Source organism: Cibotium barometz, chromosome 4, assembly GCF_041138505.1.
Source record: "Cibotium barometz isolate CiBa-2024 chromosome 4, ASM4113850v1, whole genome shotgun sequence".
NCBI lineage: Eukaryota > Viridiplantae > Streptophyta > Polypodiopsida > Cyatheales > Cibotiaceae > Cibotium > Cibotium barometz.
In genome coordinates this window covers 49,786,952-49,812,095 of record NC_141049.1, presented here as the reverse complement: position 1 = coordinate 49,812,095, position 25,144 = coordinate 49,786,952, and the positions used below count along the sequence as shown (strand labels likewise).

At 46.6% G+C, this 25,144-nt stretch overlaps 1 protein-coding gene across 4 annotated transcripts; it reads left to right on the top strand.

Annotated features, from left to right (window-relative positions):
* The first annotated feature begins 681 nt into the window (after positions 1–681).
* On the top strand, positions 682–22,537 carry LOC147639358 (uncharacterized). 4 transcript variants are annotated; one of them, XM_086790479.1, is made up of 6 exons: positions 682–840; positions 2,546–2,675; positions 2,782–2,958; positions 21,402–21,500; positions 21,582–21,827; positions 21,929–22,537. In XM_086790479.1, the coding sequence occupies exons 2-6, from the start codon at positions 2,619–2,621 to the stop codon at positions 22,199–22,201; spliced, it is 852 nt and encodes a 283-aa protein (XP_086646605.1). In that variant the 5' UTR covers positions 682–840; positions 2,546–2,618; the 3' UTR covers positions 22,202–22,537. The 4 variants fall into 4 exon arrangements, with proteins under 4 accessions (XP_086646605.1, XP_086646616.1, XP_086646600.1 ...); XM_086790490.1 differs by lacking the exon at positions 682–840 and adding an exon at positions 872–1,034; XM_086790474.1 differs by lacking the exon at positions 682–840 and adding an exon at positions 872–1,068.
* Positions 22,538–25,144: the final 2,607 nt, after the last annotated feature.

The following is a 25,144-nucleotide window of genomic DNA, read 5'->3' as shown; positions in this document are numbered from 1 at the left end:
TGGGGTTGCAAAGGCCTTAGCATGGGGTTGCCTTACTGGCAACTGCCCATCAACTGTTGTTTTTTATGAGTTAATGCACCTTTGCTCTCTATGACTTAATGTACCTTTACTTTTCATGAGTTATAGTTGGGAACCAGTGGCACGTCTTTTGAGGCTTTCAAAATCAAATTTTACCCAAACGTCCTCAAACCTCCTCCTCCCCTTCTCGAACCTCCACATTCTTGTCAGGTGGCAGCTTTGTGAAAGGGCCTGGTCGCACCATGGATTTCATCCAGCTATCCAGCTCAAACAACCGGTGCCCCTTCCGGTAATGATTGATTTGGGTGCAGTAGAAAGGTGAAATGATTGCACGTGAAAAGACAGCTTCAGAGCAGCCGCCCAGCCATTTGAGTTGCTCCAAATCCCTACCCTCTACTTAAGCAGTTCATTCAGCTATTTAACTGTCAAATCCAGCTATTCAATGTCAAATCAATGCATTAAGTGCACCAGTACTGTTGAGGGGTAACCGGAAGGGGCACCGGTTGTTTGAGCTGGATAGCTGGATGAAATCCATGGTGCGACCAGGCCCAAACTCTTCCTTAAGATAATATATAGAGAAGAGATAGAGATGAGGGTGACATCCTCTAAATAGCCAAATTTCAAAAACTCTGAACATTTCCTTTTCCCTATCGGTATGACCATTCAATTACCTGCTTTCTTATTCTGAGTCAATAGTAAGGCACGGCATCGTCTTGTTCTTCTTTCAGACGTGACTGTGAGCCTTGAACAGTTCCGTGTCTCTAGTGTTGATCACGACGTCCAAAGCACAGATGCAGCTCGAAAAGCCCGTCGCCTTCACTGGTAACAATCATCTCTTCAACCCTGTTTCTCGAACCCTAACTTCCTCCTTCTAACGCGAATCCTTCAAATCTCTGCATGCAAGGCCTCGCACCCACCTTCTAGTGTCATTCTAGCATATTTTAGGAAAATTTCACACAAATCAAGCATTTTTCTGGACAATCACCTGCTGCTCCTGTGGAGAAATTGATTATTCGGTTCAAATTTCCCCTTTTACTTATTTTTCCTCTGGTAATGAGTGTTGTGCCTCTTTTGAGAAATTTTCAACGTAATTGATGGAATTTAGCCTGTCTAGTTCAAGAATTAGGATAATCGGCTTCTAGAAAAGAAATTTGCAGCAGTTTAACTTGAGAATGGTGGTAAGAAGAATCTCCATTGAACCATTTCTTTTGCCTAGTTGAGGACCACTGTTTGGAATGTAATCTTCAGCATCTGAGGGCTGTCATAATTGGTACTTGGAACTGTCATTATGGTGTTTGAAGGTGGCTACAGGCCATAGCTGGATGATTTGGCCGCAGGTGGATGTCTTAACAGAAAAGTAGCCCAGTTTCTCACAGCTGGATGGTTTAGCTAAAGCAGTAGCCAGGTTTCATCTTCTGATAGAAGGTAGAGTACACTATTACCAAGATCTCAAAAGAGAAAGAGGCCCTTTTGATCATGCACGTGATAACACGAGGATAAAAGAGGCAAAGGGGATTCATCTTGGTGGCAAGATCATTGATGGACATGCTTTCAATGCGCATAGCATAGAGAGTGTAAGGCTATAAAAGGCATCAGCATCTCTTTTCATCTCTTTTTATATAGAGATTATAATGCAGCCAATTACCGATCAAGGATAGCACCAGAGGGCGTTGTTATCTAAGGATAGTTCTCAGCATTACCAACTTTACCTCCCTGAGAGAGGTTGAGAACCTCAGCATTGTTTGTGTGTAAGGGTCAAAATATAGATTTGGTTTTCTTGTATGCCATAAATTTTGAACTTAATCTTTGATGTACATGAGTTGAATGTTGCAACACATAGTTTGCACAAGCTCAAGTAGACGAGCTAACAGACTGGTAGGAAGGCAAAGTGATGAATCATTTGAGAGTGGCCTTATGTGTCTTGAGAACTTGCAGTGCAGCGATGTCTGGTATTGATCACCTCCAATAGATCACACTTCTCCTGCATGCTATGTTAGTAGCATATACCCATGGTGAGGTGAAGGTGAGTTGAGACTAATCATTAGACACTATGGCATTTGCACACAGTAGTCAGGGCAAAAAATAAGAGGGCAATCCCACAAGAAAGATAGAGGTAGGTTGGCGAATGTTATTCATGTCTGAACTAAGAAGTATAGAAGAACGTGGCAAATCTTTTGAATTTTCTATTGTATGTCCTGACATTTAGTGCATTTTTGGTGAATTTTTGGCCAAATCTTACCCAAAAATGTCATTTTGGGTGAATATGTTAAGAAAAACTCTTTTTTTTTGCTCTAAAACAGCCCATGACTTTCTGGAGACCCTCAAAAAATAGCCATTTGACGAATATTCGTCCCTATTTTTTTCGGTGACGGTAGTAGTGAAAGGATTTCATTGATGTGCAATATTTTGACTTGTATGGCTTTATCATCAACTCTTGTCGTCAAGTAAGTTTGTATTTTGCATGCTAGTGAGTGGATCCAGAGATTTTCAAGTGAGGAACTGAAAATTCTGCTTCCTGTTTCTGCAGGCGAATCAGGAGATCTGAACGTTGTGTCTATTTTATTATTATTTGACACACTGCGGCACAGATTACCACCAGCATGTTCTGGGGCCATGATCCTCTTAAACATCAAACTTTGGATGAAGAGCTTGCCAAGGTATTATGAGGTTTTGTTCAAGTGAGAGACAAATGTGTTCATTGGTTGAGATGAACTTGTAGGGCTTCAAACAACTGGTTTTACCTGTCGTTTATGAATACTGCAGGTGGAGGAGCTTCGAAATGTACTAGGTTCTTTCAATGGTTGGGAAAAGCTGTATTGCTCCGATGCATGCTTGAGACGTTATTTGCGAGCCAGAAATTGGAATGTGAAAAACGCCAAGAATATGCTGAAAGAGACCCTCAGATGGAGAGATTCGTATAAACCTGAAGATATAAGATGGGTAATAAGCTGCACGATCATAGTTATTGGGAATTCTGAAACATGGGTTTATGTTTTCTCTACATATGTCATGTCAATTGCACCATATGTTTCTTTAAAAAGCAAGACAAAAATTCATGTGGAGAGAAACTAATGTGTTGAAAGCTTTTGTAGTAATAGGAAAGGGAGGAACCCGCTAATCAAATTCTCTTCTGCTAAATAAATCACCATGATTAAACATCTGCCAAAATCATCGAACTGAACCCTAGATGAAAGAGAGGGTTTACCTCTTTGCGGCAGAAAAAATAATTTCAATACGCAGTACCTTGTTTTGACACATGCACATGCCTAGTTTGATTTTCTTCTGCAAACGTATGAAAACAAGGTGCCAATGGCATGAAGGCTCGCCTGGTGTGGTAAAGGAGGGGGCTAATGGGTGGCTGTCTCTTTGCACACAATATGTTCAGGGTTTCAATCACGTAGACCCAACACTGAAACAATGACGACGTAGCAAGGTAAGGGTGGCATAGATTACCAACTTCCTCTCCTTCAGCCTACGGATGGAACACTAATTTGCATCCAACATGATGACGCCATAGCAAGCCTGACTAGAAAGGGGGATCGACGCTGATTGGAGAGGGGATGTGAAGTGTGCGTAGTTGGTTGATGGCGGAATACCTTAGACGAAATGCTACACCATCCAAAAACAAGATTCAGTAATTAATTGAATTTCATTTTCCACTCATTGGAGTCCCCTATTCATCTTGTCCTTGGGCTAAACATTTCTTGAAGAAGGTCGTACCCCAGCTGGGCCCTCATCCAGAAGGCAGGGCCTTGTGGCAACTGTTGGTTAGTGAGTCATCCCTTGCCTTGGTGTTGTACCCAATCTCATCCATCAAGCCTGCCCATAGATACATATCATGTGGCAAAGGCCATATTTCCTCTTGGAGAACCCCTGAACCTGAGGCTCAACTCACATCAACTCAAGCCTCTCGACTGACAGTCAAGCTTTTCCCTTACTACCAAATTTCACTATCGGAGTGCCTAGCTAGAGCTTGGTCAAGGCCAGATCCAAGTGCTTGTCTTATGGTGTCCATCCGGGATTATGAGCATCCCTGACCACCACTTATATAGGCTCTGAAATTTGGGCTAGCAAGAAAGTGTTCTAGTCCTAAGGCGACTTCATTTTGTCCCTTATTATCAAGTCATAGCCTAGCCTCATCATAGATGTTTTTTGGGGAGATAACATCTATGGGTCACCAAAGATGCTGAAAAAGGGAGAGAGGGGACCCGAGGGGAGGGGGGGGGGGGTGAGAGGAGCAGGGGCAGCCGAACAGAGCTCTCGACCCTACAGCTATTCTACTTGCCTTGTTGCATGCGCGGAAGCCTTGTTGTACTGATCCACAGCCCTAAGCCTGATTAAGAACAAGATGCTCATTAAAACATGATTAAGATAGAGGAGAGAGAAGAAGAGAGAGATCGGTGTTAGGTTCTCCTGTATTTAATATTGTACAAAAGGTTACTGATGAATGTACATGGCTTGGGCCCTTGGTCAGCTCCGGAGGGGTGACCTCTGGCATATCTACATGACCACTGCTGAATTCTAACGATTTACTTGCTGAAATGCTGAGAATGACTTCATGCTTATATATTTCATTGAGCACCAGGTCGGCCAGAATGTTGGACAAATATTCCTTGATTTTCTTCCTTTTTAATGCTGCGCTTTTGCCTTTGTATGTCCCACTGCTGGCCTTCACTTGGGTGTCCACCTATTGCCTGGGACCCCATGCTGGCTGCTGATAGGTGTTCACATGCACCCTGCACTCGAGTGCTATGTGACTCATTGGCTCTACATCAATGCACCATTCATCGGTAGGATTTACCTTTTTAGGAATATTTTGTAGTATGCCGTGGCCCCCGTTCGGGACATGTGAGGCACGAGCTACGTAGGTCAGTCTCCATAGCCATAGAGAGTCTGCATGTGTCAGTCCTCTTAACCGACTTGGAGAATTTATTAGATAGTGCATGTAGTGTCAACCTTAGTATTAGTTATGCATCAATAAGCATTTCATTGCCTATGGGCCAGCCCATGGCCTTAGGAGCTTGTCCAGGGGTTGGTCACAGCTGTGGACAGCATTAGGGGATAGCCGACTGGCTTGTGGAAGTACCTTACCCCAGTTGGCCAGCATATACAGCAGGCCGACAGCATCCATGGTGAGCAAGCTCTAGTTGGCCAGGTTTGTTGAAGACCAACAGGTAGTTGGATTGCACCACAATAGTCGGGCAGCATTAAATATCATCTTTTTTCCTATGTGCAGCATTAAATAGCATTTAATGCTATTTTATTAGCATTTTTGTCCATATCGAACTGGCCTACAGCTTTATGTTGGCTGACCAGCAGCATGGGACCATATAAATGCAGCGCTTCATTTACCCATAAATCATACAGGTACTCAGCAATATTCAGCCAAGTTAGGTTCAGTTCCAAGCATTCCCAGGTGTCACGACGCTGTGTTTTTCTTTGGACAGTATGCAGGTGTGCACGGGGACATGGTGGACAGTGTGAATGGCATGAGTTTGGAGTTAAAAAAAAGAAACCCATGTGTGGACAACCCCAAGTGTGAAGGGGACAAAGAGATTTAATTAACATTTGGTGGCCCAAAAGCTAATTTGGGAGGCTACTCCACTTTTGGAGGATGCGCCTCTTTCTATCTCATGCTTTTTGGGAGGCGCCTTCTGGATCTGAATGGTATGCTTTTTTGGGAGGGGCTGGCGGGCTGCTTTTGGGCGCTTCTCTATCGGTGCAAAAGCGGAGGGCTGAACAGCAGGAGGCGGGCTGGAGCTGCGGCACATGCTCTCTCTCTCTCTCTCTCTCTCTCTCTCTCTCTCTCTCTGTGTCTCGCTGGTGGTCGTGCCTTGCTCGCACTAGTGGTCCTACCTTGCTCGCTGCTTGCGCTACGCGTTGGTGGTTATGCCTTGCTCGCTGCTCACGCTATGCACTGGTGGTTCTACCCTGCTCACGAAAAGCCGTCTGGTCCATGGTGTGATGTCGCGCAAGCTCTCCCTGCTCGTGCTACGCACTGGTGGTCTTGCCCGGCTCACGAAAGCCGTCTGGTCCATGACGTGACGTCGCGCAAGCTCTCCCTGCTCGCGCTACACGTTGGTGGTCCTTCCCTCCTCGTGCTGCACACCCTGGCTGTGCTGCGCCTAGCGTTGCCCTGTCCACGCTGTGCTACTGTTAGAAGTCATCTCCTGTCTAGATTTATACACCAGGGCCTTTGTTGTGGGTGTGCCCGCCCTTATGAGGTGTTTTCCCATTTTTCCCCACTCTTCGTATTTTTCCCCTATTTTTTCCCATTTTTCTGAGGCTTGGGAGGGCTGCCAGGTGATGCCAGGAGCACCCTATTGCTGGCCGACTGGATCTACATCAGTCTCGTGGGCTTCAGGGCTGCTGGCCGACTGGATTTGATCAGTCGTGGGCACCTGTTTTGCTGGCCGACTGCATTTATGCAGTCGTGGGTCTTTTCATCAGTCGTGGGCATTCCTTCAGCTGGCCGACTGCCCTCTATGGGAGGTATATATAGGACCCCAGCCCCCATACCTCATTTGTATCATTCCTCAGGATCTTCTTGTGTATATAGAGCAGAGTTACACGCCTACATCTGTCTCTCTCTTGTGCTGTTTTTCTGCCTGCGTTTTTGCTCTTGTGTTCCCAGATTTGGTCATCATCTCCGCTGCATATTCTGACATGGTATCAGAGCCCTAGGCTCTAGATAGGTCTTGGGATTTGTGTGAGCAAGAGGGGGCTGTTTTGTGGCTGATTGGTGGACTGTTTTGGACTGTTCGGGAAGAGGAGAAGCAAGAGGAAGGCGGGCTGATTTGCTGGACGGCCACTTGCAGGTATCAGTTCTTCTTTGTTCGCACCCACCCACCCTTTTCAGAGTACATCCCCGCTATGGCAGATCTGGTTGAGATGGCCGAGAGACATGTGAAGATCCCGACACTCTCCACGTTCCCGGTGGACCGTCAGTTGGACGGGAGCAACTACGGCATATGGAAGGTGATGATGGAATCCGTTCTGGAGTCCTACGATCTCGCCGATTTCGTCGTTGTTGGTGTTCCACGGCCAGAAGTAGAGGAAGGGGATTTACCGTCGATCCGAAAGGACCGGGAGGCCCAGACACAGATGTGGGATCGTGTCAACGCCAGGGTCCGTTCGTTTATTTTCCTCAACTGCACACCACAGGTAATCAATCATGTAAAGCATATGACGCTGGCCAGAGGTATATGGCAGCATTTGGCCTCACTTTACAACAGGGTATCGCCCATGAAGAGGATTTCCTTGGAAGTACAGATGCGGGTTATGAGCCCTGCAAAGTCGTCGACAATGCGGGAGCATATTAACAAGCTGCAGGCTCTTCAGCAGGAAGTTCTTCAGGCTGGGAAGGAGATATCGTCAGAGGACATGGCCATCACGTTGCTGTCACATTTGCCCTCTTCGTACTCAGCATTCTACTCGTCGTTGATTACCAGTGGTGGCAGGCTCAGCACCATCACGTGGGAGGAGCTTGTGCCCATGGTCCTGGACCAGGAGGAACGATTCACGAACCCTCCTCAGGGTGGAGGTTCGGAGGCCTTTACTGGCCAACGGTCGAAAGGCCGTAACTCGAGCAAAGGGAAGGCTTCATCGGAGAAGTCTTCTGAGAAGAAGTCTGACGCTGACCGCGAGAAACTGAAGGCAGAGAGGACCTGTAATGATTGTGGCGAGAAAGGCCACTACTGGAGGCAGTGTCCCAAGCGGAAGACCGAGAAGGGTGAAGACTCCTCAGCAATCACGAAGACTCCGGCTTTTGTGCACCTGGAGGTGATGGACACCGATGTTTCATTTTCTTCAGGCAGGGAGGAGATTGGAGGACTCTCCGCAACGGATACTCGGGAGTGGATTCTCGATAGTGGTGCTTCCAGGCACATGACTCCTTCCCGTTCCGGTTTACAGGATCTCTGCAGGCTTTCTGGTCATATTCTTACTGGGGATACGTCCACTATCCCAGTTCACAGTGAGGGCAGGATGGAGATAGTTCCCGATGGCAGAGGGGGGAAGCATTCCTCCCAGGTATTGTATGTTCCGGCACTTGGTTTTCATCTGTTGTCAGTGCATCAGCTTTGCAAGACTGGCGTACGGGTGGAGTTTGATGAGCATTTTGTTGCTCTCCGGGACAAAGCAACAGGCCAAGTGGTTTGGGAAGGTGGAGTGGAGAATGGAGTTTACAGGCTTTCAGCACTCTCTCTCCCAGGTCCTCAGGATTGTGATGAGTGGCAGTCTGGTAATGGCTACTCAAGTGTGGATACGCTGCAGGAGCGGGCTTTCCGAGACCAGGTGGTGGATAGCTTGCCAGTAGATGGCAGCAGTTGGCAGGAACTTTCCAGTACTGAGGTTGGTAGTTCTTGTGTTCGTGAGTCAGAGGAAGCTGAACAGGTCACTTATGCTCTGATGTCTCGTAGTGTTCGGGACATAGAACTTCCAGTAGTTGAGGATGTTCTTTCCACGGGGACCTTTCGGAAAGCCAGGTAGGTGACAGGTGATTACTTGCAAGAGGAGGTGGTTTCTCCAGGCTTTGTGGTTCCGGATTCAGAGGGGGTGGTTGACAGGTTTCAGAAGGCCTTGCGTGGTCATCAGAAGGTTTCCAGGACTTGCTTGTGCACCGTAACAGGTGTTGATCCTTGTGAGCAGTGTGATGTCTCTGTGACTCAGAAGCTGTATGGTTCATTGATCTGGTTGATTGACACCGGATTGGACGGGAGCTTCCTGATGAGGCGGTTGAGCTCATGGTTGCAGATGTCTCTTTCTGAGGCAGGATTGCATTTCCTGTGGTTTCTGCAGCATGCGAAGGATCATGGACTCTTGTACACAGGAGGGGGATTGTTGGATGGAGTCCGACTCCACGGTTGGAGTGACTCGGTTTAGGGAGGAGATCTGGACACGAGGAGATCTACTTATGCCCCAGGAGCAGTTTTACGGAGTAGGAGGAGGTTACATTGCAGGTTTGGGCTTCCACTGGAGGAACCCTTGGTCATCCAGAGGCACTTTGTTCGTGAACAGATTGTTGCTGATGACATCTAGCTGGAGTTCTGTTCGATGGAGGACAGTACGGTGGACCTCTTCACGAAGTCCCTCTCAGGATTTGCTCAGGCGGCACCCCAGTTCCCAGTGGTTGGTCACATAGCCAGGAGCTGAGAGGGGGTGTTAGAAGTCATCTCCTGTCTAGATTTATACACCAGGGCCTTTGTTGTGGGTGTGCCCGCCCTTATGAGGTGTTTTCCCATTTCTCCCCACTCTCCGTATTTTTCCCCTATTTTTTCCCATTTTTCTGAGGCTTGGGAGGGCTGCCAGGTGATGCCAGGAGCACCCTATTGCTGGCCGACTGGATCTACATTAGTCGTGGGCTTCAGGGCTGCTGGCCGACTGGATTTGATCAGTCGTGGGCACCTGTTTTGCTGGCCGACTGCATTTATGCAGTCGTGGGTCTTTTCATCAGTCGTGGGCATTCCTTCAGCTGGCCGACTGCCCTCTATGGGAGGTATATATAGGACCCCAGCCCCCATACCTCATTTGTATCATTCCTCGGGATCTTCTTGTGTATATAGAGCAGAGTTACACGCCTACATCTGTCTCTCTCTTGTGCTGTTTTTCTGCCTGCGTTTTTGCTCTTGTGTTTCCAGATTTGGTCATCATCTCCGCTGCATATTCTGACATGGTATCAGAGCCCTAGGCTCTAGATAGGTCTTGGGATTTGTGTGAGCAAGAGGGGGCTGTTTTGTGGCTGATTGGTGGACTGTTTTGGACTGTTCGGGAAGAGGAGAAGCAAGAGGAAGGCGGGCTGATTTGCTGGACAGCCACTTGCAGGTATCAGTTCTTCTTTGTTCCCACCCACCCACCCTTTTCAGAGTACATCCCCGCTATGGCAGATCTGGTTGAGATGGCCGAGAGACATGTGAAGATCCCGACACTCCCCACGTTCCCGGTGGACCGTCAGTTGGACGGGAGCAACTACGGCATATGGAAGGTGATGATGGAATCCGTTCTGGAGTCCTACGATCTCGCCGATTTCGTCGTTGTTGGTGTTCCACGGCCGGAAGTAGAGGAAGGGGAGTTACCGTCGATCCGAAAGGACCGGGAGGCCCAGACACAGATGTGGGATCGTGTCAACGCCAGGGTCCGTTCGTTTATTTTCCTCAACTGCACACCACAGGTAATCAATCATGTAAAGCATATGACGCTGGCCAGAGGTATATGGCAGCATTTGGCCTCACTTTACAACAGGGTATCGCCCATGAAGAGGATTTCCTTGGAAGTACAGATGCGGGTTATGAGCCCTGCAAAGTCGTCGACAATGCGGGAGCATATTAACAAGCTGCAGGCTCTTCAGCAGGAAGTTCTTCAGGCTGGGAAGGAGATATCGTCAGAGGACATGGCCATCACGTTGCTGTCACATTTGCCCTCTTCGTACTCAGCATTCTACTCGTCGTTGATTACCAGTGGGGCAGGCTCAGCACCATCACGTGGGAGGAGCTTGTGCCCATGGTCCTGGACCAGGAGGAACGATTCACGAACCCTCCTCAGGGTGGAGGTTCGGAGGCCTTTACTGGCCAACGGTCGAAAGGCCGTAACTCGGGCAAAGGGAAGGCTTCATCGGAGAAGTCTTCTGAGAAGAAGTCCGACGCTGACCGCGAGAAACTGAAGGCAGAGAGGACCTGTAATGATTGTGGCGAGAAAGGCCACTACTGGAGGCAGTGGCCCAAGCGGAAGACCGAGAAGGGTGAAGACTCCTCAGCAATCACGAAGACTCCGGCTTTTGTGCACCTGGAGGTGATGGACATCGATGTTTCATTTTCTTTAGGCAGGGAGGAGATTGGAGGACTCTCCGCAACGGATACTCGGGAGTGGATTCTCGATAGTGGTGCTTCCAGGCACATGACTCCTTCCCGTTCCGGTTTACAGGATCTCTGCAGGCTTTCTGGTCATATTCTTACTGGGGATACGTCCACTATCCCAGTTCACAGTGAGGGCAGGATGGAGATAGTTCCCGATGGCAGAGGGGGGAAGCATTCCTCCCAGGTATTGTATGTTCCGGCACTTGGTTTTCATCTGTTGTCAGTGCATCAGGTTTGCAAGACTGGCGTACGGATGGAGTTTGATGAGCATTTTGTTGCTCTCCGGGACAAAGGAACAGGCCAAGTGGTTTGGGAAGGTGGAGTGGAGAATGGAGTTTACAGGCTTTCAGTACTCTCTCTCCCAGGTCCTCAGGATTGTGATGAGTGGCAGTCTGGTAATGGCTACTCAAGTGTGGATACGCTGCAGGAGCGGGCTTTCCGAGACCAGGTGGTGGATAGCTTGCTAGTAGATGGCAGCAATTGGCAGGAACTTTCCAGTACTGAGGTTGGTAGTTCTTGTGTTCGTGAGTCAGAGGAAGCTGAACAGGTCACTTATGCTCTGATGTCTCGTAGTGTTCGGGACATAGAACTTCCAGTAGTTGAGGATGTTCTTTCCACGGGGACCTTTCGGAAAGCCAGGCAGGTGACAGGTGATTACTTGCAGAAGGAGGTGGTTTCTCCAGGCTTTGTGGTTCCGGATTCAGAGGGGGTGGTTGACAGGTTTCAGAAGGCCTTGCGTGGTCTTCAGAAGGTTTCCAGGACTTGCTTGTGCACCGTAACAGGTGTTGATCCTTGTGAGCAGTGTGATGTCTCTGTGACTCAGAAGCTGTATGGTTCATTGATCTGGTTGATTGACACCGGATTGGACGGGAGCTTCCTGATGAGGCGGTTGAGCTCATGGTTGCAGATGTCTCTGTTTGAGGCAGGATTGCATTTCCTGTGGTTTCTGCAGCATGCGAAGGATCATGGACTCTTGTACACAGGAGGGGGATTGTTGGATGGAGTCCGACTCCACGGTTGGAGTGACTCGGTTTGGGGAGGAGATCCGGACACGAGGAGATCTACTTATGCCCCAGGAGCAATTTTACGGAGCAGGAGGAGGTTACATTGCAGGTTTGGGCTTCCACTGGAGGATCCCTTGGTCATCCAGAGGCACTTTGTTCGTGAACAGATTGTTGTTGATGACATCTTGCTGGAGTTCTGTTCGACGGAGGACAGTACGGTGGACCTCTTCACGAAGTCGCTCTCAGGATTTGCTCAGGCGGCACCCCAGCTCCCAGTGGTTGGTCACATAGCTAGGAGCTGAGAGGGGGTGTTAGAAGTCATCTCCTGTCTAGATTTATACACCAGGGCCTTTGTTGTGGGTGTGCCCGCCCTTATGAGGTGTTTTCCCATTTTTCCCCACTCTCCGTATTTTTCCCCTATTTTTCCCATTTTTCTGAGGCTTGGGAGGGCTGCCAGGTGATGCCAGGAGCACCCTATTGCTGGCCGACTGGATATACATCAGTCGTGGGCTTCAGGGCTGCTGGCCGACTGGATTTGATCAGTCGTGGGCACCTGTTTTGCTGGCCGACTGCATTTATGCAGTCGTGGGTCTTTTCATCAGTCGTGGGCATTCCTTAAGCTGGCCGACTGCCCTCTATGGGAGGTATATATAGGACCCCAGCCCCCATACCTCATTTGTATCATTCCTCGGGATCTTCTTGTGTATATAGAGCAGAGTTACACGCCTACATCTGTCTCTCTCTTGTGCTGTTTTTCTGCCTGCGTTTTTGCTCGTGTTCCCAGATTTGGTCATCATCTCCGCTGCATATTCTGACAGCTACGCCTATCCCCACCCGAACTGCCCTGCTTGCGCTGCACGCCCCCTGTGCTCCGCTTGGAATTTCTGTGCTCGCATTGTGCTGGCCTGCTTGTGCTGCCAGAAATACTCTCTCTCTCTCTCTACTACGATCCCTCTCTCGCTCCTCTTTGCCTGCTTGTGGGAAGCACTGCAGAGTAATCTCAAAGAGTGGCTCCGAGTCTCCAAGAGAAGGTCGAGGCCCTCGAGACGGCAATGAAGGCACTAATCAAGGAAAACAAGAAGACATCCGATTCCAACCTCAATGAGGTGGAGAACAAGTTACACCAGCACATCATGGCCCTCAAAGTACGGGTCACGGAACTTGAACAAGAGAACATGGCACTCAAGAAGGAGGTGAGTGCATTGAAAGTGGAACTGGTAGCTGTCAAGAACACCGAGAAGGAAGAAGGGGAGATCAATGGCAACACTCTTAGCCATCAAAGAAGAGATCTCCAAGGAGATCACAAAAGACATGGAGGGGAAACTCGAAGCCAAGCAATTAGGATGGGTTGAAGTGGTGAAGAAGAACATCCGTAAAGAGGTGAGGGAGGAGACTCAAAGGGAAGAACACCAAATCATTCACACCACCATTGAAGAGGAGAAGATGAGGCAGGCCCGCCGCCTCAACCTTCGAGCCACAGGTATAATCGAGACACCCGACTCCACTCCCGAGAAAGATGGACAGCTTCTATGCACGAAGCTCGGCTAGAGGAAAGAGGACCCTCCCCCCTTCACCAAAGCATGGAGAGCCGAGAAAGACTCAACATGCAAGCGAGCCTTCATCCTATAGTTTGTAGGGGAGATGGAGAGGGCCACCTTCGTGAGGAAGAGGGTGATTCTACAAGGATTACAGGGAGATCCCATCTATTTAGATGATGACCTTACGAGGATGCAGATAGAACACAAGAAAACATGTATGCCGAGGGTCCTATAGGCCTGGAAAGAGAGCAAGAGAGCATTCTATCGCGATGGTCGTGTCATCATCAATGGCAAGGCCACCGATTAACGCGAGGCGGCCTATGGGACATCGACTATGGAGGATCTAGATTCACAGATACACATAGCAGTTTGGAACTGCAATGGAGCACTTTGAACACATCCTGGGAGGATAGAGGAGGTCATGGAGGGACGGGATATCATACTACTTACAGAGACACACCAGAGCCCAGAGAGGGGGCTACCCAAAGTAGAGGGTTATCAGTGGGAGTCTACACACAGGGGGACCACGTGGCAGAGCACATCGAGAGGATCTCAAGGTATAGCGGTACTCTTCAGGCGAGAGCTACATGGGCGCCTACGGGTGGTAGAACGTGACCAGGAGGCTAGATACATGTGGATCAAACTGCAGCTCTCGGCAGACAGGGTGTTATCCATTGCTCTATACTACTTCTCTCCTAGAGGATCGAGATATGCCATGATAGCAGAGGAGGAGGGTAAAGAGGAGGAGGACACAGGGCCATTAGGAGAGTCACCATATGCAGCCCTTTCAGATGAGATCATACACTACTCCAACTTGGGGGAAGTCCTCCTTATGGGGGACTTCAATGCACGGACACAGAGCTGACAGTGCGACATTTATGATTTTGAGCTCCCTGAGGTGATGCACACACTAGAGGCGGAGGACACGGGAGCTTGCAGGGTGTTAGAGGACATGGGGCCGGATAACACCAGATATGGTCATCACCTATTTGAGTTGGGAGCCCGACACCATCTCGTTATTTATAACGGGATGAGATAGTGGGAGGATTCAGGAGCACTGACATGCTTTCCACGGTCAGGGGGAGGTAGCACAATGGACTACATCATGGGGTCCATGGAGACCACACAGGCAATGACATCTTTCACCATCCTCCCCTGTCCTATCGGTGTGGATCACATGTACCTCTTGCTGTCATTGGCGAGCTCCACACTAGCACCCACACAGCCCACACAGGCATCGCATACCACTTTCTACTTCACCCATGACCTGACATATACATATATGAGCATCATGTATATGATGGGCTACTCCAAATGGATCCCCTGTCACCCCTAGACACACTCACCACTCAGATGTCATCTCTACTACATACGGCCGCCACCCGCAGCTTCCCCGACCATACACATTGCACACATAGATAGATCGGGGAGCATACCCCAGAATCGGTGGTATGATGATGAGTGCAGAGAGCTATACAGACACCTCCGTGCCTAGAGAGCACTGGGGACCATCACACAGAGACAGGCGAGCCGACAGATACGGACCCTCTCACGCCGTAAGAGGCGTGCATATGAGGAGGCACAATACTGGGATATGTACCACCTTCTCACGAGTAGAGATACAGCCATTGCATTGCGCAGGATGAGAGAGCCTCACCCTCGTACCCCGATTGAGGATCCACACACATGGCGCACACATGCAAAGAGCCTCTACCATATCCCTCAGCAACCGCCCATACCACAGCCACAGGAGTCCCGTGCTACCACCACCTCTACCTTCTTTACCGCCTCGATGGTAGAGAGAGCTATACGCCGGTTACAGCATGGGAGATCGGCTGACCACACAGGTATACAGCCTGAGCATCTTATTTATGCAGTTGACACACTGGCACCCTTTGTTGCTCACCTCTTTAATAGGGCACTAGTGGAGGGCCTACCAACTGAATGGACTATGCACACCATCATGCCTCTCCACAAAGCGGGAGACGTGCTAGACCACCCCAGCAACTACAAGACTATTGTCATGTGCACAATGTGTATCTACCGTGTGCTACACACACACGACTAGCTTCGAGGTTTGGGGAAGCTTGCAGCTAGGCAGGCTAATTGGTGAGCTGAGTTAGGGATAGACTAACGGGCGGGCACCCAAGTATGGACGGGCGGGTGTGGACGCCTGATGACCGGGCAAGAGCCTATAAAAGGGTGGCCAAGGTTAGTCATTAGCTCATAGTCTCGCGTGTCTTTGTGAGAGCTCTATGGTCAGGAGCCTGGATCTAGTGTAGACGTGCACCTGCTTTATGCAGCCGAGGCCGGCAACAGTCTCGAGCATAGTTACCAAGGGACGGGGACGGGGATGGGGGACAGGAACGGGGACGGGGACGGCTAAAGGTAGGGAACGGGGACAGGGACGGGGACGGCTTAAGGTAGGGAACGGGGACGGGGGAGTGGGGACGGTGTAGTGAGTAGGAGAGGGTGGAGAGGAAGGTGATGGACCGTGGAGTAGGAGAGGGAGATAGTGGAGAGGAAAGCTTGAGTAGGAGAGGGAGATCGTGGAGAGGAACTCAAGTCTTGGAAGGCTTGAGTAAAAAAGGAGTGGCTCCAAGCCCATTATATAGTTGTGTTGCTCTCTCTCTCTCTCTCTCTCCAAGGGAGAAAGGTATGGATAGCTGATGAACTCACCCCGCTACAACTCAAGGACAAATCAGCAGAGCTGAATAAAGTTAAAGAAGCAAGAAAGAATGGCAAATGGGCAATATACAGAGGAGGACAAGCAATCATTAAAGAATTCCGTACCCCACCCCCCTCAAGAGCAAATCCATCCATGGATGAAATATAGCTATTTTTATTTTGAACCTCAATTTCGAACTAGATGCTATAGAACCCATTGTAACTTAAACTCTTAAGAGTCTTAAGAGTTCATTTTGAGTTATTTTTTTTCAGTTTTATGCCTCTTTGGCATCCAGAGTGGAATGTAAATGGATGTACCTGATCTGTCCTATAGGTCGGATTCGGCCTCCCGTGGACGTTAATATAACTTTCTTTCTTTCTTCTTCTTTCTCTCTCTTTCTCTCTCTCTCAAATGGCCAGTGTTAGCCGTTTATTTGAAAAAAAAGCCTGAAGATTTAGCTGTTGCAGCCGTCCCCGTCCCTTGTAGACAATGTCCCCCCGTTCCCACAGGGGGGAACACCCGTCCCCTGGTCACGTCCCCTCCGTCCCGTCCCCGTGGCCGTCCCCAGCCCGATGTGCAGGTCTCTCTGCTCGGGACGGCGTTCCCACGTCCCACGTGGGCGTCCCTCCGTCCCCCTGTCACTATGGTCTCGAGGCCTGCGAGGGTAGCTTCGTGACGGTATGGGACGTCACAAGGTAGAGATTGGTTGGTACGTCCATCTATTTAGCTCAGCTTGTGGCTCGGTGGGGATAGCCAAGACTTGTGGGCTTGCCCACAGCTGTCAAGGTTGGGAGGTGAGTCAGGCCTGCACCCCCTTCACGTTTGTTTGGTTTAATTGCAGGTTTCGAGTCTTGTATCAGGAGCGTTCTACGAGGTGATCCTACGGGGATTTGACAGTGGTATCAGAGCAAGCCTCGAGAACGAGCAAGTCGGTATATAGAGAAGATGAGGTCTAAGAAAAGGTATGAGTTCGAGAAGATTGCTGTTTTTTTGTGTATAGTGCTGTTTTTTCAAGTTCAGCATGTTACTTTTGCATCGTTGGAACCCGTGATGAAGGTGTGGTCTTGTATGGGTTGTTTGCTTTGCAAAGAAGAAGGCTAGATGTGTTTTAACTGTATGAACAGTTCTACATGGTCTCGGGCCACAATACAAGGCGTTCAAGACGTCTATTCAGACTCGGGAAAACATTCCCAATTTCACAGATTTGGTGTCTATGTTGATTATAGAAGAGAAGAGCTTGGGTGAAGACCAACAGTCTTCACAAAACAAAAACAGTTCTGAGTAACAGGCCTTCTACACAAGTTCAGGAAGAGGACGAGGTAGAGGAGGCCGTGGACGTGGCCAAGGAGGTGGTCGAACAGGTAATCAGAATTATGGCCGGCAGCAGCAACAACAACAGTCCCAGAATTCACAACAACAACAACACATGTGCAGGTAGATTGTTATAAGAAGCAGGCTGACATGCAAAATGGAAAATTGCAGCAAAACAACTACGCATCCTCGAGCAAAAACAATGAGGATAACGAAAGGTTGTTTGTTATGCCGTTAATGCCATGTCTGAAAATGTTGAAGCAGCAGATAAAGATGATGTATGGTACGTTGATTCAGGTGCCTCGAATCACATGACGAGTCATGGGGAGTGGTTCAAGGAGATGAAAAATCTTGAAAGACCAGGTTTTGTGGAAACAGGGGATGACACTGCTCATCCAATTGCCCATGTTGGAGATGTGCCATTGTCTATACAGGATGGCAAAGTGAAGTACATTGCATATGTACTTCATGTTCCGAACATAACAAAGAATCTGGTTTCAGTTGGCCAGATGATTGAGCAGGGTTTGCAGGTTCGGTTTAACCCTGATGGTGGTCGTTATGTTGAAGACTTTAAAGACAAGTGCAGGTTGGTTGCAAAAGACAACAGAGTGAGCAGATGTTTACATTGCATGTTAACATGCCTTAAGTGAGTGCTGCGATGTTTGCAAATGGTTCAGGAATTGTTGCAAACACAGACATTTGGCATAAAAGAATTGGACATATGAATGTGCAGAGAATGAAGTCTATGCAGACTAAAGGAATTGTGACAGTGCTGCCAAAGTTTAAAGTTGAAGGTATGCAGAAAATATGTGAAGCATGCCAATTTGGAAAGCAAACAAAGCATGTATTTCCACGTGACTGAAATGTGAGCAGAAATGCACTAGATGTTGTGCATTCAGATGTATGGGGTCCTCTGAAGACCATGTCTATGGGAGGCTGTAGGTATTATGTGACATTTATGGATGACCACACAAGGAAAGTGTGGGTATACTTCATGAAGGAGAAGGGTGAGGTGTTCACTCATTTTGAGAATTTCAGATTTATGGTTGAAAAGCAAACAGGGAAATATGTAAAGTGCCAAGGTCAGATGGAGGGGGAGAGTACTTCTCCAATGAGTTCTCTGAATTTTTGAAGAAGAATGGTATTCGGAGACAGTTTACATGCAGATACACTCCGCAGTAAAATGGAGTTACTGAGCAGAAAAACAGGCACATTGTTGAGATTGCGCGAGCATTGATGGGAGAGAAGAATATGTCGCATAGCTATTGGGCTGAGGTTGTTTCTACAGCAGTTTACATCATGAACAGGACTCCAACTGCAGCCATACATGATGTAACTCCAGAGGAGAGGTTTACTAGTAGAAAACCTGATTTATCTCATCTTAAAGTCTTTGGATGCATTGCATATGTGCATGTGCCAGATGAGCTGAGAACTAAGCTAGATCCAAAAGCTGAAAAATGTGCGTTTATTGGGTATTCCCTTGAGCAAAAGGGATACAGGTGTTATAACCCTGCTACACGTGAGTTGAGGGTAAGCAGGGATGTTGTTTTTGATGAGATGAGCAGCTGGTATGCTGCTGAAAAAGAAGCTGTTGGGGCTGATGTGAGTGGAAATGTGGTTGCACAGAATACAAGTCAGCAATCACAGTCTTTGAGTGGACCAGGAGAGTCCTCATCTAGTGGTTCAGTTGATAGACCTTGGAGTGGCAGGCTGCGTCATAATACCAGTCCTGCAAATGTGATTAGTACATCACATAAAGGCAAAGAGAAAGTGATTGAGCCCCTTAGTATGCCTGACATTTCTGCAGGGCATTCTCATGTTGATGGAGAGTCTAGTGGCTCAAAGATGAGCCTTGATGAGAATCTTGGGATATCAGCTATGAGAACACCTGGTGTAAAGAAGGCTATGGAAGCCATGAATGCAAAGCTGCGAAGATCTGGGAGAGTGAAGAATCCTGTGCAGAGGTTTACCTATGATGGTTATGTGGCACATCACTATGCATACATGGCAAAAGTTGTACAGATTGTAGAGTCCACATGCATTGATGAGGCTGTTGAAAATGTGTGTTGGGAGAAAGCTATGGATGAGGAGATGGATGCACTATATGAAAATGAGACTTGGGATTTAGTGCAATTGCTTAAGGCAAGAAAGCCATTGGATGCAAGTGGGTGTACAAAGTAAAACATAACAGTGATGGAAGCATAAGCAGGTACAAGGCTAGATTGGTAGCCAAAGGATATGCGCAGACATATGGCATTGATTATGAGGAAACTTTCAGCCCAGTTGCCAAGATGGCAACAGTGAGAGTTGTGATAGCAGTGGCTGCGTCAAAGCAATGGTCTTTACATCAGATGGATGTAAAGAATGTATTCTTGCATGGGGATTTGCAGGAAGAGGTGTATATGTTGCAGCCACGTGGTTATGAGGATGTGGGTCACTCTGAGCATGTTTGCAGGTTGAAGAAAGCCTTGTATGGCTTAAAACAAGCACCAAGAGCATGGTCTGATAAGATTTCTGAATACCTTGTCACTATTGGCTTTCATGTAGCCAATGTAGATTTCTTGCTGTATGTGAGACACAGTGATAGAGGGGTTGTGCTTGTTGTGATCTATGTAGATGACTTGATCATTACGGGGGACCATGATGCAGAGATCTTTGATGTAAAGATCTTGCTTAGACAGAAGTTTGAGATGAAGGATCTGGGGGAGCTCAGATATTTCTTGGGCATTGAGGTGATTAGGTCACCACATGGCATTGGATTACTACAGAGATAGTATGGCTTGGACATGTTGTCCAAGTATGGTATGACAGGCTGTAAGCCTATCTCAGTGCCGCTGGATCAGAATGGCAAGTTGAGTGCAGATTCAGGAGAGATTTTGGGAGATCCTACTATGTATAGGCGCATAGTAGGAAGCTTGATCTACATGACGATCACCAGGCCAGATTTGAGCTATGCTGTTGGGTTGGTGAGTCAGTTTATGCAGGTTCCTCGGAAGCCGCATTTGGATGCATTGAGACGCATACTGAGGTATGTGAGGTCTACTTTGCATTGTGGACTATTTTATGAAACTGAGACAAAGATATATGTACATGGGTACACAGATGCTGATTGGGCTGGTAGTATCTCAGATAGAAGATCTACTAGTAGCTTCATGTTTTCTTTGGGGAGTGCTGCTGTGACTTGGAGCAGCAAGAAGCAGCCTACGGTTGCTCTATCCAGTACAGAGGCCAAGTACAGAGGTGCTGCTATGGCAGCATGTGAGGTAGCTTGGTTGAGAAAGCTACTTGTAGATTTGGGTCTATCAGTGGATAGACTAGTTGTCATTTTCTGTGACAACATTAGCAGTATACAGTTGGCCAGGAACCCAGTTTTTCATGCTCGCACGAAGCATATAGAGGTCCACTACCATTTTGTAAGAGAGAAGGTTTTGGCAGGAGACGTTGACCTTGTTTATGTCAGCACACAGGATCAGGTCGTTGACATCTTCACCAAAGCATTGGGTAAAGAGAAGCTCCGCAGATTCAGGGCTTCGCTTGGTGTACATGAGATGGAGTTGAGCTCGAGGGGGAGTGTTGAGATTTCGAGCTCATCTAGTGAGGCGGTTGACATTGATGACCCGCCTGGGGGATAGGCCCCACACTTACACCACTGGCATGGTTGGTGAGATCATGGGTGATATGCGGCCAGTGGGATGACAGGCTGTGTGACAGCCATTCTAGAGACTGACATAGTTATAGCGCCAACTCATTTAGTTGGGTTCACACTATAGAAAACCCTAGTATGTATTTGGTTGAGTACCTTTTCATATTGTGTACTCTTATCTTTGTATATGGTGTGTTGAGTATTGTGTGAAGAAGAAGAAGATTTTCAGCCTCTCACCTTGTGTGTTCTCTTTTAGGGTTTTGTGAGTGTGTGTGCGCTTGCAAGAGCTCAAGCTCTCTTCTCCCCTGCTTCTTTTCACGTACACCGTTGATAAAAACATTGCCATTATTATTTTGTTTGGTATTTCAGGAAGAAGTTGCAGTGGAATTTGAAACAGGAAAGATGTATAGAGGTAATTTCACCGATAAGCTCGGGAGGCCAGTGATCATAATGATCCCCAGAAATCAGGTCCTTTTTGCAGATGTGTTGGGAGTTTCTCAAGTTTGTGATTATAATGCATGATAACTCCCCTGAGCTTTTGTGCTGCAGAATACGAGCTCACATGATGGGCAATTGCGACATCTGGTTTACACAATGGAGGATGCTACCTTCCATTTGCCTCCAGATCAAGATCAACTCTTGTTTATAATTGATTTTGAGGGCTGGTCACTCTCCAAATCCTCTCCAATCAGAACAGTGCGGGAAACGGCACACATTTTGCAAAACCACTATCCAGAGAGGCTTGCTTTGGGCATCATGCTAAATGCACCCAAGTTATTTGAGTATACTTGGAAGGTAGAACTGCTCAAATGCAAAAAGGTTTTTTTGTTTGTTTGGACTCTTTTTGAGAGCTGCCATTTTCATGTGATGATAACTAGATTGCTTGAATCTTGCAGCTATGGAAACCTTTCATTGATCCAAACACTTATCGGAAGGCCAGGTTTGTATACACGAGTGATTCCAGCAGCTTGAATATCATAGAGGACCTTTTTGACAAGGAGAGTATACAGCTGGACTTCCATGGCCATTATAATCACACAGAGTATGGGCAAATGATGCAAGAAGATGATGTTAAGAAGAAAGCATTTTGGGACCAGGCAGATACTTACTCTGAGCCCATGAATGGTATGTCGTCAGAGATTAAGGAGGTTACAAATGGTGGTGTTTAGGGTGGCAAATATGTCATGGCAAATGCCATGCAGAAGCTGGTAGGAGATAGTGGTCTGTGCTTTGTTGTGCAAACAGAAAAGGTTCAGCCAAGAGCCCGTAAGCTGCTCTTGAAGGCTTAACATTGCTTATCTCTAAAACAAGAGAAGCTTCTTTAAACCTAAAGCTTAAAAACATTTGTATGCTTATTCACAGGAACAGTTCACCACCCACATACTGCCATGTAAGTCATCATCGATGCCCTTCTCCACCTAATGTGGATTCCTGTCATCCATCTCAAATTAGCATTGATGATTGCAAAGGAATCTTAACATACCATCAATGAGTTTTTTTTCTGTTGAACTTGGCTGGAAAGTAGAAAGTACACACATTATCCCCGGACCCCCACACCCGCCCACACAAGTGCCATCACTCACACAGGAGATTCTTTAAACGGAAAGCTTTGTATTCTTACTCGCAGGAAGAGTTCTCCACCCACATACTGCCATGTAAGTCATCAACCCATCCATGTTTTCCTTTTATCTATGCCCTTCTCCACATAATGTGGATTCCTTTAATCCATCTCAAATTAGCATTGATGATTGCAGAGAAATCTTAACATACCATTAATGAGTTTTTTTTTTTAAAAAAATTTGTTGAACTTGGCTGAAAGGACAGACTTTATCACCCACACACAAGTGCCATCCCTAGCACAGGGAGATTCTAACACACAACCTTGGGACTGTCGAACCCATTCTAACCACTGCACTTTCACACAATCGACACCATTAATGAGTTTTGCTAATTTTATTGTTGACAACCCGCCATGTGTGGCGTGAGAATGAGCCTTCATGTCATTGAACCAATGCCTTAGATTGTGCATATAGAGCTGCACAAAATCTGCTGAGAGTCAGTTAAAGGCACAGCGATTGAAACGTAGGGGCCATCTTCTGCATGCCTCATCGCGTGCAGGAAGGCTTCGTCATGGGATGATGGCTGCTGTTAGTTTGCTGAAAATTTGAGCTGTCTGTGTTGAAAGCATCGTGGCCGTTGTTGAAGGGCTAATCGCCACGATTGAGTGTTCGGCCACCTAGATCCGCTTCAGCCCATTTTGGAGACATCCAGTCCGTCGATCTGGGATGCATCGGAACCGTCCATCTTGAGATAAAGGGGTCCGTTCCGCAAAATTTGCAAAAGGGGGTGATTGTGTGGTGTGCAAGGTGGTGGTGTTTCATATCATGTGCATGTGAATACACCTGCATACATTTTGATATAACCCAATATCTATTGCAAGGCTTATAAATCATTTGATGTCAATAATTGTGTAGATACTTACTAAGCTCTTTAATCAAGTTGAGGTAGATTTCCACAGAAAAATAGTGCCTCGCTCGTAAATATCTATTGTGAGTAACTATAAGTAAATCTAAACTTTAACACTATTGCAAACAAAGTGGATAATATATTGTATGTTACGTCTAGGTCACTTTTTTAAATGAAGCCAAATAAACAAGTTTGTCATTCATTTATTTGGAGTTTTATCAAAATCACATGACAGTTCCTAAAATCGAAAAAAATAACAAGTTTCTCTTGTGTATGTATTAGAGAAAGAGTAGTCCATTGAAAAAGGAAATCCATCATAACTATAATTTAAAAATTAAACAAAAGTTTGAAATCATCACACAAGGGCTCTCCATTTGACTAGATTTCATCTTTTTCCATGTCCTTTGCATAATAAGGCAAGGAGGTAAGATTGACGAGTCTTCTTCTTATATGTTTCGTAATAAGGCAAGGAGATAGTCATACTACTTAATGGATTGCTCCAAACCATGCCTCGTGAACAGGTGCAAAAATGAGAGAACACTTTCATGTCCATTTGTAAAGGAAATTTTGAGGCATGTAGATTTCTTGTTGCATTGTTTGTTACAAGATTCAGCTTAATGGAATGTGCAAGTGAGCACAAAATTAATATATGTGCAAATGTGCATAAAGTTATTTTATGTAACAAGGCTTACTAGCAATTTTATTTAGACAAAAGTTTTTATATGTACAAAACTTAAGGATTTTGATATGATTTAAAATTTGTAAAGCAATACCCCAAAAGTGAAAAAAGCAAGCCCAATTTGTACGTTCATCTATTCTTAGTTCCTTGGGTTATTTTTATGAATAATTTTTTTGAAATATTCATGTCGGGAGATTGTACCCAATCTTGTCTTGATGGTGATGTTATTTTAATTCTTTTGTCTTATGTTATGCTTAATTATTTATTCATCAATTTTAATTCAAGTCTTTATTTTAATTTTGATATATTTTATGAGTTTTTAATTATTTCTTCAAGAAGTAAAAAAAAGTCATCAAAGTTTTGGTTTAATTTAATCTTCTTGAAGGCTATCAAAGACTTATGGACAAAGAGGTGAAAGAGACCAAGGAACATGTGATTTTGGTAAATTTTTTGAATTTTAATTAAAGAAGAACACTCTTATGGATTTATGTTTATGTATGGTTAAAAAAAAGGCTTTGTTTTTAATCATTGGATAATCAATCTATTGTCCAAAGGGTAAAGCAAGGGAGAAACCCATTAGTGGGTTTGTAAAACCACAAAACCACCTTTAATTTTACTAACATGTTTCATAATCAGTCCGTACGGATTGAATCAACAAGGAGAGGAGCATGGAGAGCAAACTGCTGCAACGTCAAGAATTCCATCATGGAGGGATGAGGATTGTTCTGAGAATTTGTTTTTCAAAATTACTTTTGGGATTTTTATTTTTCTTCTCCTCAGTTTAGCGCTAGGCGTAAATTTCTCTGCCAAAGCGCTTTAAACGGTCGATGGAAGAAGAAATTCAGCAGCGCACTCCCCCTCCTCAAACTGCCTCATTGCAGCCCGCCTCCAAAACTGCCTTGCCCATGAAGAAGGATGGGTGGAAATCTATCTATCTATCTATCTATATATATATATATATATATAT

Excerpts from the sequence above, each read along its gene's own strand:
- LOC147639358 (XM_086790479.1), top strand. The coding sequence starts at position 2,619 with ATGTTCTGGGGCCATGATCCTCTTAAACATCAAACTTTGGATGAAGAG. Across the intron at positions 2,959-21,401 it reads AACCTGAAGATATAAGATGG|GAAGAAGTTGCAGTGGAATT; the intron begins GTAATAAGCTGC and ends TTGGTATTTCAG. Across the intron at positions 21,501-21,581 it reads TAATGATCCCCAGAAATCAG|AATACGAGCTCACATGATGG; the intron begins GTCCTTTTTGCA and ends TTTGTGCTGCAG.